This window comes from Nansenia antarctica, assembly GCF_963989245.1.
Source record: "Nansenia antarctica genome assembly, chromosome: 9".
NCBI classification, from domain to species: Eukaryota; Metazoa; Chordata; class Actinopteri; order Argentiniformes; family Microstomatidae; genus Nansenia; species Nansenia antarctica.
In genome coordinates this window covers 29,698,568-29,715,166 of record NC_137679.1, presented here as the reverse complement: position 1 = coordinate 29,715,166, position 16,599 = coordinate 29,698,568, and the positions used below count along the sequence as shown (strand labels likewise).

Below are 16,599 nucleotides of genomic sequence, written 5' to 3'. Positions count from 1 at the left end.
GATAAAATGTGGCTTGGCTGCCATCCTGACACACCCTGGCATGCCAGCGGGCAGATGGTGTGTCCCCAGGCAGCGTCATGGTCTCTGGCAGGACCCCTCTTTCTCTCTCCATGTTCCCCTGCTCCTCCTGCTGTCTACTCATTAGTGCTGTGTGGCAGGGAGGGGCGCACGCACACACACACGCACATGCACACACACTTACACGCACACACACACTTACACGCACACACACTTACACACACACATACACACACAGGTACACACATGCACACGAACAGAGGAACACATGGACTAATTGGCTTCCTATTCCCAAATACTGGTGGTTAGGTCTACATGTGGTTCATGGCCCGAAGGGAAAGTAAACACCCAAGTCCTAACTGTGAACTTCTGCTTTCATTGGACTCATTAGGTTACTTTCCTTGTATCCTAAATTCATAATATTTAATTCTGTTTAGAATGTGTGTGTGTGTGTGTGTGTGTGTGTATATATATATGTGTATATATACAGTATATCTATATATAATATATGTTTTGAAATATTTGACTGGTAAATGCCTGTCCACACATTGAAATTAATGGTTTTAAAATGAAATTTCTTATATGAAAATGGAAATGTATGGTGTCACTCAGGCATGGAGAGGCGGCGGGTGCAGAAAACACACACACACACACACACACACACACACACACACACACACACACACACACACACTTTGCTTCAGGCTTGAGAGGACAAGTAGAATTGCACTCTCACTCTGCCTCTCCAGAGCAGACATTACCTGGTGCTAAAAAGAGCTTTCAGTAGGTGATTGTGAGAAATGATTGAGAGAACAAGAGCAGGGCTAAATATACTTCTGGTTTGATTACAATGTTCCTTTCCAGTCCATTTCATAAATAAATCAGTTTTTGTCTTCCATGTTTGATGACAAGCTGTCATTTACAGTATGTGGGCACAGCGGTTAACACCATTAACTGAGAACCATTTGTGCCAGCACTACCAGTCAGAGGTGTTGAATAGGCTCCGTCTACAATCAGAGGTTGTGACACACACACACACACACACACACTAGACTACAGAAGATATTGGTTCCAAGTCTTTTCGCTCCATTTTGTAGTTTCTTTAAATTAACTGCCTTTCTCTCCCTTTTTTCTCTCTTTTGTCTCTCTACTATGTTTACCACACATACAAACACACACGCACTAACGGCTAACCTACACATACAGACTGGATGTGACTGGCTAGTTGGCTAGCTTCCTACGCTGAGGTTCATCCACATGATGCGTCTTAAGTCAGACTATGTAGCCAGTCCTCTGGCCATATACTTTGCCTGCCATTTTAGGTGATTCATCTCTTGTTTTGGTCAGGATTACTTATGATCTGGTTTGGGTTGTGTGTCTGTACCATGGTTGACACAGACGTCAAGGTGATGGATTGCTCTGTTTCCATGCAACAAGGTGTGAGGGGAAACTTGCCTTTTGTCCCAGTGAATAGCTCTGTTTCAGGAACAGCGGACAGAAACATTACTTTGTAACCTGAATGACTGTCTTTAATTGGATTCCCCTGAGTCGTGAGAGAGATATTATATTTGTGGTACGAAAACAAACCCAGAGAGTGTTTGTGTTGGATGTTAACCTCCCCATTTTTAAAGTCGCAGAAGCAAAACAGAGGAGGAACCCATAATTACACTGTGGCAAAACCAGTCCTAGTTATTTTCCCCAAAACAGATGGAGAAAGCGAAGAAGGCACAGCTAAAGTGTTTAACACAGTAGCCAGGCGTAAGCACATTTAATGTGCTTCTTAAAACCTGCCTGGGGCAGAATATCCCCATTGTGTGAGAGATAAGTTCCTATACCTGCCACCTCCACTCCGTAAGATCATAAGCTCCTCTTTCCTTGTGCATTGCAACTAATCTGAGGTGAACTTTTCACTCTTTAATACTATGCTACTTTGACAGGTTTCCGTTTCGTATATATCTTACCAGAACAGGAAGGCTTGTTCTTTCCCAGGTGATGTCCTGTCAGGGGAAACTGCTTTAGATACCAACTGGGGGCATGCCTGGATTCCCCTAGGCTAAGCTACCACCTCCAGGGAGGGCTTGGCAGGTGTGTTTTTACGGCCCACTCGGGGTGGCCTGTGTGGGCTGTGTTTCTGGGAAGAAGGGTGTGGAATAGAGGATGGACCGTGGTGGTTCTTAAGAAGAGCTGGTTAAGCCAAGAGGTGCAGGCAGCCTGGTCCACCCCCGGACTGGCCTAGCTCTGTCCACTCGATGAGTGATGAGCTGAAACCAAATCCCTTCCTGCTATGACTCATAGTAGGGTGTAGTGCCAATAAACCACATTTTGTGTGTGTGGGGGTGTGAGAGTGTTTGTGAGCGCGCGTGTGCATGTGTGTGTGTGTGAGTATGTGTGTATTCTATCAGGGTAGGGCTCTATTAAGTTGTTTTCCAGTATTTGGACCGGAAGCCCCTCTGTCTGTCTGCCCGCTGGGTGGACAGACAGACTGACTGACTGACCTGACTGCCACCAACACCATTGTCTATTCTCTGGAGTACCCAACAGCAGACAGGCCATCTCCACTGCCTGTTAGCAGCCATTCCAAATCCCCTCCGGACAGCCTCTCTTTGGATCCAGTGTCCAACATGGCAGATGGAAGAGAAGTGACAGCTCCTCATTTCTCTCCAAGTGTACATCTTTACTTTTAGAAAACAATGCTGTGTGAAGGGGGGGCAATTTTGTAATTTTCTTTTACATCTTTTTTTTTGGAGCCTCAGGAAATGAATTTGCTCGGAGACGCTGCAAGTGTGGACAGTAATTCTGTTCCCCTAAGAGTTGGCTTTATTTCTGGGAGTTAATTGCCACCTTCTGCTCGAAATTCTCAGTAAAAGACCAAGACTTGCAATTAGCCGCAGCATACTGCCAGCCTTCCTCTAACTCTGCCAAATTGTTTCTGTTAAGACAGTTTACCAGTTGTGGTCCGTCCTCTTTTTCTGTCTTTGCTCTTTGAAAATGCAGGCCCTGTCAAGAGTTTGTGATTATATAATTAGATGTAGCCGTAGCCATAGCAGGGTGTGCTAAGTCTTGAAGGCAGGCGTGCAGAGGAAGAGGAGCAGTGTTTATGTAGCTAGCGATTTCTCTCCTGTTTTCTGAGTGGATGTTGTGACGTGTGAGATCACATGGTCATGTTCCTAGGCATAGAGCATCTCTCATGATCCTCATCGTCATCTCTTTTTAACGAGCTGTCTCAATGCGACTAACCTGATAGATGAAGGATAAAGAAACCACCTCCCCTCCCACTAGTTCTTCTCCAGACCAGGCCCCTGTTCCATCGTCTCCTCTGCCTCCGCAATGCAACTCCCTACACTCCTGAATGTGTTGTGCTGTTAAACAGAGCAGCAAGAATTATATTGTGTTCTCATTCTCTCCCCCCCCCCCCCCCCCCGCCCCCGCCCCCTCTCTCCCTCCTGCCTTCCCATCTCCCTAGCTCATTATCCTGGAGGACTATGCGGACCCCTTCGATGCGGAACAGGCCGGGGGGACGCAGGGAGGAGCGCCTGTGGAGAAAGTGACAACGGAGAACGATGGCTACATGGAGCCGTACGAGGCCCAGAAGATGATGGCAGGTGAGATCATGTGTCTGCTTATCCCACAGTGGGCCTGTTGGGCTCAGTGGGTCAAGCATGGCATTAGAGACGCTTAGGTTGTAGGTTCGATACCCACTGGGACCATATGTACAGTAAATTAATGCACTCATTGTATTGAAAGTTGCTTTGGATAATAGTGATTGCTACATGGTATATGGTTGTTATTGTCCCCGAGCCTTCAAAGCGAATGTCTGCTTATTAGGCTTTATCTCCTGTTCACCTTCAACCTCCAGATAATCACAGGTTACTTCTGGTCGTGTATTGTGTATCTCTGCCTTCTCTGCCTATCATGGCTGCATATGGAATGAGTTTCTTTGTTGACAACCCATTAACATGCTTAACATGCTGTCACTTGACCATATGTTGGTTGGCTGGTCGCTGATTAACTTGGTCAGATGGCCCAATGACGTGCTACATGACGGATGCAGTGGACCGCAAGTGATCTCCAATGGAGATAGGGGAATACTCATAAATACAACTCAAAGCAGTTGTTCTGGTCTCAGGAAAGACAATGCATCCTTCATGCATGTTATGTGAAAATAAGAGCCACCTCAGCTGAATACATCTTCAGGAAAGACAGGCTTTTATGTGCATTTCTCCTGGTTCATGCTCAGTGACAAACTGTACTTGTTCGGCGAAGAAGAAAGACAGTTTTCAGAGACAACAATGCAGTAGCTTCACTAACAACACTAGGATTCAGCTAAACCATGTTTACCACATGTACCACATCAAGTAAAACATGTTTACCACATAATTAAATCAAAATCAACGTGTTTATACTGTGGCCGATGGCAGATATGCAGGAATGTAAAAGGGGGGTCATGAGCGTAGCATACTCCTGCTGTAAAAGAACTTTCTGGTTTGTTGGACCATTTATCTCCACATTTGGGATGTGGCTAGAGGAGAAGTTGGGACTGGGATCTTGACATGATGACCTCTCTCATGTTCGGTGTTATCTCCCCTTCTCATCCCCTCTCTCTCCCCTATGTAGTGGCTGAACCACTTTACAGTCTAAATCCCTCCTCCACACTGGCACCCTAACATGAAGAGGTCTTCTAATAGGCCTCCTGGGAATCTGTTGTTTTCATCTGTCTCCCTGCTGTGACCTCTGACCCTAGCCCTTCTCTCAGCTCAATATGAAGGTTGAATGTGACTTGGGACTTCAGGTTTAACACCATTCCAATGTGCACTGTGAACATGTGAGCATTGTAATGAACAAGGGTCATACCTCAGACAGGGTTCTGCTCTCAAGCACATTTCTGCCTCAGAATCAACATACGTTATTGTCTTTTAAGTTGCGTATTGTAGATATAAATGTGTTTTGATTGTTAAATAAGGCAACCAATAACATATTATGGCCCGCACAAAGAGATATGAACACATCAATAAGCATAACCACATTAGTAAACATAATAAATGTTCTCCAGAGTTTGTAGTTATGTCTACTATTTGTGTGATCATTAGATTACATGATCTGATGAAGATCTTCATTTAACATGCTAGAATTAATCCGATATCTTCATTTTCGGGCTCACTATCGTTCATGCTGAGTAAAGCTCATATAGAGTTCTTCTGTCAGTTTGCTGTGTGCTGAGACACTGCGTGACTCCCATTTTCCTTGTAGTTTATTCTATTGATTGCCAATTCTTGTCTTCCTCTTGTTTTGACTGAGCTGTCAGAGAGTGTTTGAAATGGTGCTGTGGATGTATTTCTTCCACTTTCCCTTCCTTGTTGATAACCTCTCTAAACTAGAGAGCAGAGCAGAGCGGTAATGGTTCTGGTTGTTTCATCATAGTACACTGTGATTGAAGCATTCTCACACACACACACACACACACACACACACTTGTATTGTGTGTATTCTATGTCACAGTGTCATTACTGTGACTTCTCCCTGATAGGCCACAGACCTGATATGGCTCTGGCAGTGTTAAGCATATTTGTCAGGCAGTATCTCATCCTGACATTCTGGGGTGAGAAGGGGGAGCAGAATGCCTGGACACTGCAGTACAGCAATGGAGGGACTAAGCAGTAGAGGCTCCCCCCCGTCCCCCTGTCTCCAGGCTGAGATAGGTTTTCCACGGCTGTGTGACTCTGCATCGTTAACAGTGCCAGTCCTCTCCTAGCCTTTCTCCATGCTCTGCCTGCTAGCTAAAGTGACTGGCTACTGGAGCTGTGATATTGTACAAGCACAGTCCAGGGTTGTCCTTTCTAGTACCCCAGCTCTAGAACACTAGATTTCACTGAAGGGCATACAACTGTCTCTCAACCCAAAGAGGAACTGTAACCTTCCTCTTTATGGCTGTTGAAGCAAGTTTTTCATTTCCACCAGACCAAATTTATATTGACTATTAAAAGCATTGGCCTCTCGCCTCCCCTATAAAAGCAACTGTAATTGTTTCAACTTGTAAAATTCGGATGCATGTGAATCACAGTTTCATATAAAAAGTGTGTCTAATTAATTAGAGGCAGTGGATCAGTGATAAATCAGAGCTGTTTCATTTCTATTAGCAGGGTTTATTACGTCTCATCGTGTCTATATGCTATATAGCAGTTTGCCAGTCTCAAGTTTCCTCCTAGATTGGATTCGTCTGTAGGACTCAAAGCTTGACTTTCTCTCTGTGCACACACACACACACACACACACACACAATCTCACACACTCGCACGCACGCACGCTCACTCACTCACTCACTCACTCTCACAGACACACACACACACACACACACACACACACACACAATCTCACACACTCGCACGCACGCACGCTCACTCACTCACTCTCACAGACACACACACACACACACACACACACACACACACACACACACACACACACACACACACACACACACACACACAGGCACATACACACATGCTCTCTATCTCCCCCTCTTTTGTGCTCCCTGTGTCATGCCCCAGTGTTAACATGCTATAGCCCTCTGCTGCAGGAGAGATCATCTCCATTGTCTTGAACAGACGGCAGGACTAAACATTTTTACCATTTTATAGGCCCATTTGCTAGTCCATGAATTTGATAGTCTGGAATTTAAGAATCAGATTAATAATTATAAACTGAACAAAGTCATTTCTTGCTTAGTCTGCCTTGATTGTTATTGTGTTTAATATTTTATTATGGCAAATTGTAGGACATTGTCCTCTGTTAAAATTTGAATGAGCATAAAGCTATTTAAGATGCTAGGCTGTTTCTGTTTTAAATGTATGCTGCATTATGCTAATATGAAGATGATACAATAATATAATTAATATAATGAAGTAATACATAGTTTTACTTGCGCATGCATACACACACACACACACACACACACACACACACACACACACACACACACACAGAGCTCCTTTAGCCTGAATGTTCTGTAAGCACCTGTGCAATACTCACCTTAAGCTGCAAATGATCCACCTCACACAGTATGTGTGTGGGGGTAAATGGGTTTAATCCACCCCTCTCACTGGAGTTTTCTTCACAAAGCTCCAAGCCAGCAGATTTATTACCATGCTGAAGGTGCATGTCACGACTTACTAACCTGCAAAGCCTAGCCCATAATCAGCTCTCGCTGGTGTGGCCTGCACCAGGGCCTGCAGTTATCTGTACCCGCAGATGCTCAGTCTGTAGTGTGTGTGTGTGTCTGTGTGCTTGTCATGTGCACACGTGTGGCGCTATACAGGGCATAGGCTATGTGTGTGTTCATGTGCGTTGCTGTGTGAGCGATTGGCCGGATGGAATGTGCTGGTGTTTCCCCCTCTGTCAGCTGCTGTTCTGTCCTGCTGATTTATGTAGCGTGTGTGTGTGGCGTGTGTGTGTGGCGTGTGTGTGTGTGTGCGTGTGCGTGTGCGTGTGCGTGTGTGTCAGAGGCGCCCCGTCCATAGAGGCAACCAAGGCAATTGCTTGGGGCCACCAAACAAAAAGGGCCTCCACATTTTTTTTCACAAATTTTTTTTTCCACTTTTTTTTTTTTTTCAGATGGGAGTGTTACATTAGTTTTCTTAAGATAGTATAATAAATAAATCTGTTCAATGGGCATTTGCCAAAGTAGCCTACTGTTAATCAGTATTTATCCTGTATAGAATAGAATAGAATTAATTGTCGTTGTACAGTTGCCTATACAATGAAATTGTAGTGGCTCTTCCGAAGGTGCAAAAAAACAGAAAACATATTCACATATTCACAAACATATACACATATAAGATAAACATTTATGAACATGTCTTATGTCTACTGTTCAGTGTCTACTGTATGGTGTATATGAAGATGTTATGACGTTTTATCATGAAAATAATGAACAGCAAGCTAGATCCAAAACTAGGGCCGGTGGAGGAGGGCAATTGTCACATTGGACAGACTACCAAAACAGAAAAATAAAGTATCTTAACGACAGCAAAAGTGATGGATGTCAGAAATACATTACCTGGAGATTCAATAAGGTACTTTTATATGACAGGATATGGGTTAGGGTTATATGACACCTGTAGCGAGTAGGGGTGTAACGATACATCGATTCACATCGATGCATCGATTCATTGACTAACGATCTGATTACATCGATGCAATGTAAAAATATCGATCTATATCGTCATCTTAAAGATACACCTTTATTTTGAAATGGCACATTCTGCGTGACTGTCACCATTTCCGTGCAGCGCGCGACTAGCAGCGGCAAATTACAGAGTCAAAGAGCGCTGCACACTGTGTGTTCTGCATTTTGTGACTGCGGCGGAGAACAGCGAAGCGGTTTTAGCTGCGACTGCCAAGCCCGCCCACGGCCGACTGTGATTGGTCAATGCTCTAGTCTAGCCGACTGTGATTGGTCAATGCTCTGGTCTGTAACAAAGCATCTGTCTTATGAATGGGCAAAGGCTGCAGGTTGGACCTTACTTACTTTACTCCGGTTTGCTTGTCCAATTTCATTGGATAAACCTGAACAAAATTCCTATTGATAACATCTACAGGTAAATCATTACTCCCGTAATCAGTGATCTAACATGACTGTCCAAGCATAGCCTTACCTTTCACCAATCAACACATCATATCAGATCAGTGCTTCCTAGAGGAAGTGTGATGGATGGCCCTATATTAAAAATTATCCTGACCTGCGTTCAGAGCGTAGTGTTTTGTCTCCTGAACATGTTGATCAGTTAGTTTTTTTGAAGAAAAACCTCCCAAAGAAGAACACTGGAGGATATACTTATTATATAACACTGGAGGATATACTTAACTTATTTTGGTTAAGAAGAATGTATATAAGATGTACTGCACTTGCACTTATTATTTATTATTATTTTATTATTATTTATTATTATTGCACAAATATACTGTAGGTTAAATGGTCACCTTGGTTCAGTTATAACTGTTAAAAATACTGTGTTTATGAGACAGTAAAAAAGTGAACGTTTACAAAAATCCTGCCTTAAAAAAGGGGGGACAAGTTCTTCCAGTTTTGTTTCATAGGACATTAATGTTTTAAAGCTGAATATCTCTTGTTTGTGAGACTAGTGAACGGGTCTATGTTTCTTTTTGTAACAGAAGAATACTGTATAATACAATATGATTTAAATGCTGGATACCTGGAAGAGCTCACAAATAAAATGGTCAAATAATATTCTAGTTGTTTTTGTGAGTTGATAATTGTGTTAGATTGGCATATGATATCGCGTCATATCGATCATATCGTCATATCGATCTTGAATCGAATCGAAATCGTATCGTGACTGACATTGTGATATCGTCAAACATTGTATCGTCATACAAACAAATCGATATAATATCGTATCGTGATGAAGCTGGTGATTTACACCCCGAGATAGATAGATAGAGCCAAAAGTATAAAGTCGCTGAGAGACGCAACCAGGGTCTGGCTGGTAATTGTATGACGCGCCAAACAATCCGCTGAGATGAAAAGTACGTTTTAGAGCATTTATTGAATAGAACAATCAAACTTGGCGACGTACAAAAATAATCCATAAGCGATCAAAACCAGAAAAATAACAAACTATGCGTATAGAATATGAGTATAATGCGGTCAACAAAAATACATCGCTCCCCTCTCTCTCCACTACCGCCATGCAAGGTGCGCAGGTGCTTAAATTACCTTGCAATATCACCCCCCATAACCATATGACTTCTCAATACGGAGATCTAGGCAATAAACAAACAATCAAAGTAAACTCACAATAAACCCATTAGCCTGTTATACTAAATACCCCCTAAATCATATTCATACCTCCTACAACACCTCAGGCCTTTGGGCACATATTCATTGCCTATTTCATAAATGTTCTCCATATAACGACGTCGATCATTGATCGACAACGACACTATATAATTGTTTGCCTGACTGGCAATCGGATTTGGGCAGTCTGGGGATTTACACGGCAAATCAAATGAAGAACTACAAATCCCTGATGACAGGGAGATGACGTATGACTGCTCTGGTGAATCAACCCCTATTTCATTATTTTCTCTATATAACGACGTCGATCATTGATCGGCAACGACACTATATAATAGTTTGCCTAACTGGCCATCGGATTTGGGCTCCTAATATCTAAAAAGCACTACGGTTTTCTTATGTTATCGGATTAAAGTAGCGAAGACCAGACATTCCCATTGACCGCCAGTCAAACTTCTCCGCTTCTATCACCCAAAAAGGGGCGTGATCATTCTGATGACAGGGAGATGACGCGCAATTGCTCTGATGAATTGTAGTTTATTGATAGCGGGTTAGTCTCGCGGTGCCAGCCGTTTCCACTTCCGCTTTGCTCTCGCTCCAAACGTCTGGAGACCTTTATCCATAGAACGGATTCTATGTGCCGCCCGGAGAGAGCGGCAAATCTAGGACACTGATAGGCCGGACCGATGGGAAGCACCGGCCCCCCGTCCTTCTCATTGGTTCAGCGGGGCAGTTTTTTTTTTTTAAAGTTAACTATTCATTTGTTACGTATTTATTTGACATCTGGGTACAAAATACAAATAGTTAATACATCATGTAGCCTATATTAAAGCCTTTAAAAATGATTCATGATAAGATCCATCATTTACATGCATTTACATGCATCATTTACATGCTCCATGTTGCATGTAATTTGTATGCTACTTGTGGTCCAGTATGTCGCAATGTGTACTAGGTGTGCTACTGTACCTGTGGTCATGTACTGTTTTTACTGTTTCTACTGTTTTTACTGTTTTTATGTAATGTGCTTTGCATGTTTTTATGTGCTTTTATTATGTCAAATGTAATTGTTGTATTGTGGCTGTCTTGGCCATGGCTCCTTTGTAAAAAAACAGTTTTTTTACTTACACACACACGAGCGCGCGCATATGCGCGAACTTCGTAAAACCGTATTATATTTTAGTGTCAGGGAAATAAATACATTTTAAAATGTCCACATCGTCACCCGCCTAAGACCCTTACCAGGGGCCTCCATAATGTTGTTTGCTTAGGGCCCCCAAAAGTCTAGGGGCTCCACTGGTGTGTGTGCGTGTGTGTGTGTGTGTGTCCGCACGCTTTGTAGAGAGAGACACTGTATGCGTGCGTGGACAGGCCATACAGCAGACCCCACAGTGTGTGTGTGTGTGTGTGTGTGTGTGTGTGTGTGTGTGCCTACATAGCCCCTTCTCAGCTGTCAGCCAGGCCATTCCTCACATACCCCAGCAGCACCACCACTACCTAATTACAGGTGGGGCTGAGCTGCCGGGAGGAGGGCAAGAAGCAGCTTTTGGCCCGCAATCCCCCCTCCCTTGTGTGTTCTTTCTCTCTCTTACATTGTTGTATTTGTTGAGACTTGTTACACTGTCAGAGGCAGAGCAGAGAGGGCTGGTTCTCTACTGGAGAGCTGACCACTTTAAGCCATTTTTCTCAGGGTCACCAACCCACACCCACACACACACACACACACAGTCTCTCTCTACACACAGTACACACACACACATACACTCTCTGTCTCTCTACAAGGTACACACACACACACACACACACACACACACACACACACACACACACCCAGGGGCCCATCCTCCTCAGCCGAGTCAGCCATGTGAGAGTTTTCCCACAGCAGGGGGAGGGGAGGGGAGGGGAGGGGGGGGTGGCTGTTGTGCAAACAGCCGACATGAGGGGGCGGGTGGGGTGTGGGGGGGGGGTGGTGATGCTGGTGGACAGACAGAAGCCAGTCGAACAAGACAGAAGTCTTCTCTCTGGTGTGAAATACCGCTGTTTGGGCCAGCGGTAAATTATTATGAATCAAACACACACACACACACACACACACACACACACACACACTTGCTGTTCCTCACATTCATCCAGGGGATAGGTATACCCCTCATACCTCAAACCCAGCCGGCGAATGGTGCATTGTGCAACAATCCGGAACGTTCAGAGGTAACGTTGATGTCTTCCATTGTTGCTAGCTGACTCACGGTGGGAAGACTTCTGGATCTCCTTGTTTCTCCTACACAGCTAGCACAGTCGGGAACATGCTTAGTCAGTGCTGGGAAAAGTTTCCTAAATGCTGGCGCTAGCTGTGCTCTTATTCCCAGTGCCAAGCAGATGTGCCCTTCCTGCTGTGGAACCATTAATCTCATTACTCATGATGCCGTAGTTCTACCCACTCAGCTCCGAAGAGGAGTGCTGGTGTTTTACTGCCACGGTTAACACTAGCTGGCATGGGCCTCGTGTGAGTCACACTCCGCACGCACGCACGCGCGCACACACACACACACACACACACACACACACACTCTCTGTCTCTCTACACAGTACACACACACGCACGCACACACTCACACTCACACTCACACTCACACTCACACGCACACGCACACGCACACGCACACGCACACGCACACGCACACGCACAAGCACACGCACACACAGTCAGACTTCAACCCTGCTCCTTCCACCACAGCAGAGGCCTACCTGTGGCTTTATTTATAGGGCCATTTAGAGGGTGAGTGGAAGGAAATGTGGGATGCAAAGTAGTTTCTAAAAGGTGGGTGGGTGTGTGGGGGTGGTTCACTCTGGTCCGTGAGAGTTTCTAAAACGTGTGTGTGTGTGTGTGTAGAGTGTGCGTGTGTGGGGGTATTCACTCTGGTCCGTGAGAGCTAGCTACATGTAGCGGCACATCTCTTGGCCCCTTAAGCCCAACTGATAGCTCTGAGCTGTAACTGGAGGAACATCCTAAACATGTACAGACAGTGTTCATCTCCTCTCCACAAAGGTGGATTTTCTCAGCTTTATGTAACGCCTGTGCTGCGATTGAGAAACTGGGATTCATGCTTATCTTAGTTCCTCCCGCCGGTTTCACGGTGCTTTCGTCATTATCTTCTACTCCTCAGATTGACATTGGAGTCGTAGATGTGTGTCATGCATATCTCCACAACTCGTCGGAAAATAATTGCCTCGCTGGATATTGAGGCCCGACCTCATTATGATTATATCTCGAGCCAGAAATAGAAGCATTTATTTCTCCCAAGTTTCAGAGGAGAGGAATGGTGAAAATGTTACTGCTGGCTTTGTCTGGTGTACTCCACTGCTACGGCCTTGTCAGTGTGGGTAAGTTAGTGAGGCAAGCAAACGGAAACGCGTACGAGGCGCAGGGTGGGGGGCAGAGAAATGTCTTATTGACGAGATGAAAGGGGTCTCGCGCTGCCGGCCGAGCCGATAAACCCTCCGCCTACTCAGTTAGCAGTGATGGCTGCCTGGCAGGCACCGCCGCTCAATACGTCCTTATATGATCTAAAGCATGTCCAATCCATCCTGTTATTCATCATCAATACAGTTTAGACTCTGTGGTGGGAGAGGTGAGACTAGCGCAGTGTTTCTTAGGTTGAGATGTCCGTCACCTAATATCCTCTGTATGAGGGATCAGGAGTCTGGCTGAAGATATTTGAAGTCTTCCACTAGTGCTTTTCCCTTCATATGTGGATTTTCATTAGGATGTATTGCCTGTGTGTGTGCTAATGACAACAATGGTTCTGTAAAAGTCTGGTGAAAAATCCATATTTTAATATTTCTAAAATATTTTTAAAAACATGCTTGATGTCCTTGTCATACTCATATTTGAAACCCTTCCAGATATATGCCCAGGTCTCCTATAGAGCAACATTTAGAATTGGGACGAGGGTGTATGGTTTCACATACTGTGAGGTAGAGCTAGCCCACATCTGACTCCTGTAAACCCATGTTCTGTCAGTCCTAACGTTGGCATCCATGCCCCCACTCACCACCATAGGACCACGTGGGCTCTCTCTACTGCAGCCCTGAACCACAGAGTACAGGTTACAGCTCCCTTACCGCTCCCTCTCCTCCTCCCTTCTCCCCTCTCCCCCCTTCCCTCTCCCCTTCTACCTTCCCCTGCCTGTCCACAAGCCCGTAAAAGCGGCTTCTCTCCCTGACTCATATGGAACAGTGAGTTTGCACTGAGCTGTTTTACTGCCTGGTGGAGCACACACACGTGTACACACACACACACACACACACACACTCACAATGAATCACACAGACACACACACACACACACACACACACACACCTCTTGGCTGAGATGTACCGTAAGCCCAGGATGTGAATGAAAGGAGGGGAAGTGGTGTGGGCACACTGGCAGAGACCCTGCTGGTGAGGCAGGCTGTGCCCGGCTGTGCCAGGGGGATGGATGGGCTGGCAGACGGGGCGGCCATCCGTCATGCTGCAGCAGGCATGGACGTGCACCTGGGTGGGCAGCGCCTCCCCCGCAGGTTGGAGGTCCTCAAGCCATTCCTTCTTACACAAGATTAATGACTCCATTAATCCCTGTCACGGCCACTGCGGATTACGAATACGGCCCTGCAGAATCTACACCCTCTCTTCACCGTGTCCTCAGTCACTATGCTAGCCTGATCCAGCAGCCCAGCGGACTCTCACAGGACTCCTCAGTCACACCAGTCAACCTACTAGACTGCTCTGGACTTCAGCTCTGAAAACAACTTTTTGTTTTATAGTTATTACTTCTATTTTAAAAGGAGGGTGGAATTCGATTCACCTTTCATGCTTTGTTATATATTTAGAGAGGGGGAAAGATAGATAGATAGATAGATGCATCTAATACACGGCACCACCCTCCAGGTTGGAAAACAACTGGTCCAGAGGATCTGGGGAATCATTTGATACGTCAAGTCAAATATCCATTTCCCCACTAAGAGGCTAGTGATGTGTCTATGGGGCTGATGCAGACGTCTGCGGGTTTCCTGCCGTCAGATTGTTGATGGTTTGAGTTGACGGGGCGGTTTGGTCAGGTCTGTCAGGCTGATGAAGGAAAGCAGGAAAGAGCCGGTTCGCTCTGGTTTAAGCGATGCGCTGTGGCTGTTTTTCTGCCGTGGCTGTTGCTGCCTGCGAGAAGCGAGCAGCGGAGGAAATCAAGGTTGTTGGCACTTCTACCGTGAAAGCGAAACTCTATTAGGTGTGACTTTGTGAGAATTAATGAATGAGCGAGCGAGTGGGAGTGAGAGGGAGAACGAGAGAGAACGAGAATGGACGGAACGAAATAAATAAAACAAACAGACGGAGCTAATGTAGAACCTGGGCTCTGCCCTCTCCAACATCTAAGAGTGTGCTACGCTCCCTGCCAGCTTTATGGCATATCCACACCATCAGCACAGCATTGAAGGACACACACCAGCGTCTGCAACCCAACACAGTCTCTCTAAAAGCACCAAGAGGATCAATAGATCAATCGATGCCTCAGGAATCAGGATCCATCTGTGCCCCAGTGAGCCTTGAATACAGCTCTGTGGGACTAGTTCTGTCATAACCCCATAATTGATCACCCTCACCCTGCGACCAGAGTGATCTTGTGTCCCAGTGTCGTCGCTGGGGACCTGCGTGCGTGCGTGTGTGTGCGTCCTTAGTGAACTCTTTAGAGGAGAAGGAGCATGGTCATGTGGGAGTGGGGGCAGACTGCTGTGTGTGTGTGTGTGTGTGTGTGTGTGTGTGTGTGTGTGTGTGTGAGTAATGCTTCTCAGAGAGCAGGCTGACAGCAGGGCAGGATGAGGTTGGTCTGAAGGGGCGAATGCACTGATGAAGCTGTCATCATAACCCCAGCACCATCTCCCTCTCTCTCCATGTCTCCTTCCCCAGTTCTTTCTGCCAGAGACTGGACATGCCCATTCTCCGCCGTGATAGACTGAGTTCTTTATACGAGTCTTGTTGTCTTGTAAAATAACCCAAGGGTAGTTTCTCTGGGAGCCAATTTATCTGTGACATTTATTCAGGAGTGACCTTCTCTGTGTTTGCCTTCCAGAGACACACTGTTATCTCCTCTCTCAGGGAAACACAACTATTATGCTGCCTGGATTTAAACATTTACCCTTCAACGTCCCTCTGTAGGGATCTTTGCAATGAGCTATGAGAGGACAGACATGTACACACACACACACACACACACACACATACACACACACTTACACGAACACAGCACTGACGACCCCACTCACTTATTCAGTGAACCACACACACACACACACACACACACTATCTCTCCTAACCTCCTGAAGCGACGAGGTACGAGCCACACACTTGTGAAGGCAGTGACATGCTCTACGTTGAGGTGGCTAATTAATGAGCTCAGTGAAACACTACAGCGTAGACACTGGGGAGATAGGACTGCCCCTGCTGGAGCATGTGGACGTGCTTTCAGCCCTAATTAACCAGGTGGATGGATACAGAAGGAAGCCCCATACATTACAACAGAGGGCCAGCTGTAGGTTTGTACTGAAATGACTAGGAGTAGTTGGGCAGTCATCATTGAGTCATCATAGCTGTGCGTGCATCTGTGCGTGCGTGTGTAGGCTTGCGAGCGTGTGCTCAAACGAATTGGCCTTTGTCCCGTCATTGCGCATTCTGTCATGGGGATAATTAAACAGAGGAAAGTTTGACTGACTTTTAAAGGCTAAATGGAAACTCAG

At 45.6% G+C, this 16,599-nt stretch overlaps 1 protein-coding gene across 5 annotated transcripts in view; it reads left to right on the top strand.

Moving 5' to 3' along the window:
• shf (Src homology 2 domain containing F) overlaps positions 1–16,599 on the top strand; it is a gene marked incomplete at both ends in the record, with an annotated part of 94,519 nt that overhangs the window by 23,028 nt on the left and 54,892 nt on the right. For all 5 annotated transcript variants that reach the window (XM_080538974.1, XM_080538976.1, XM_080538973.1 and 2 more), the window contains one exon: positions 3,482–3,620. In XM_080538974.1, the coding sequence (XP_080395100.1) occupies positions 3,482–3,620 (139 nt within the window). The remainder of the gene's footprint in view (positions 1–3,481; positions 3,621–16,599) is intronic.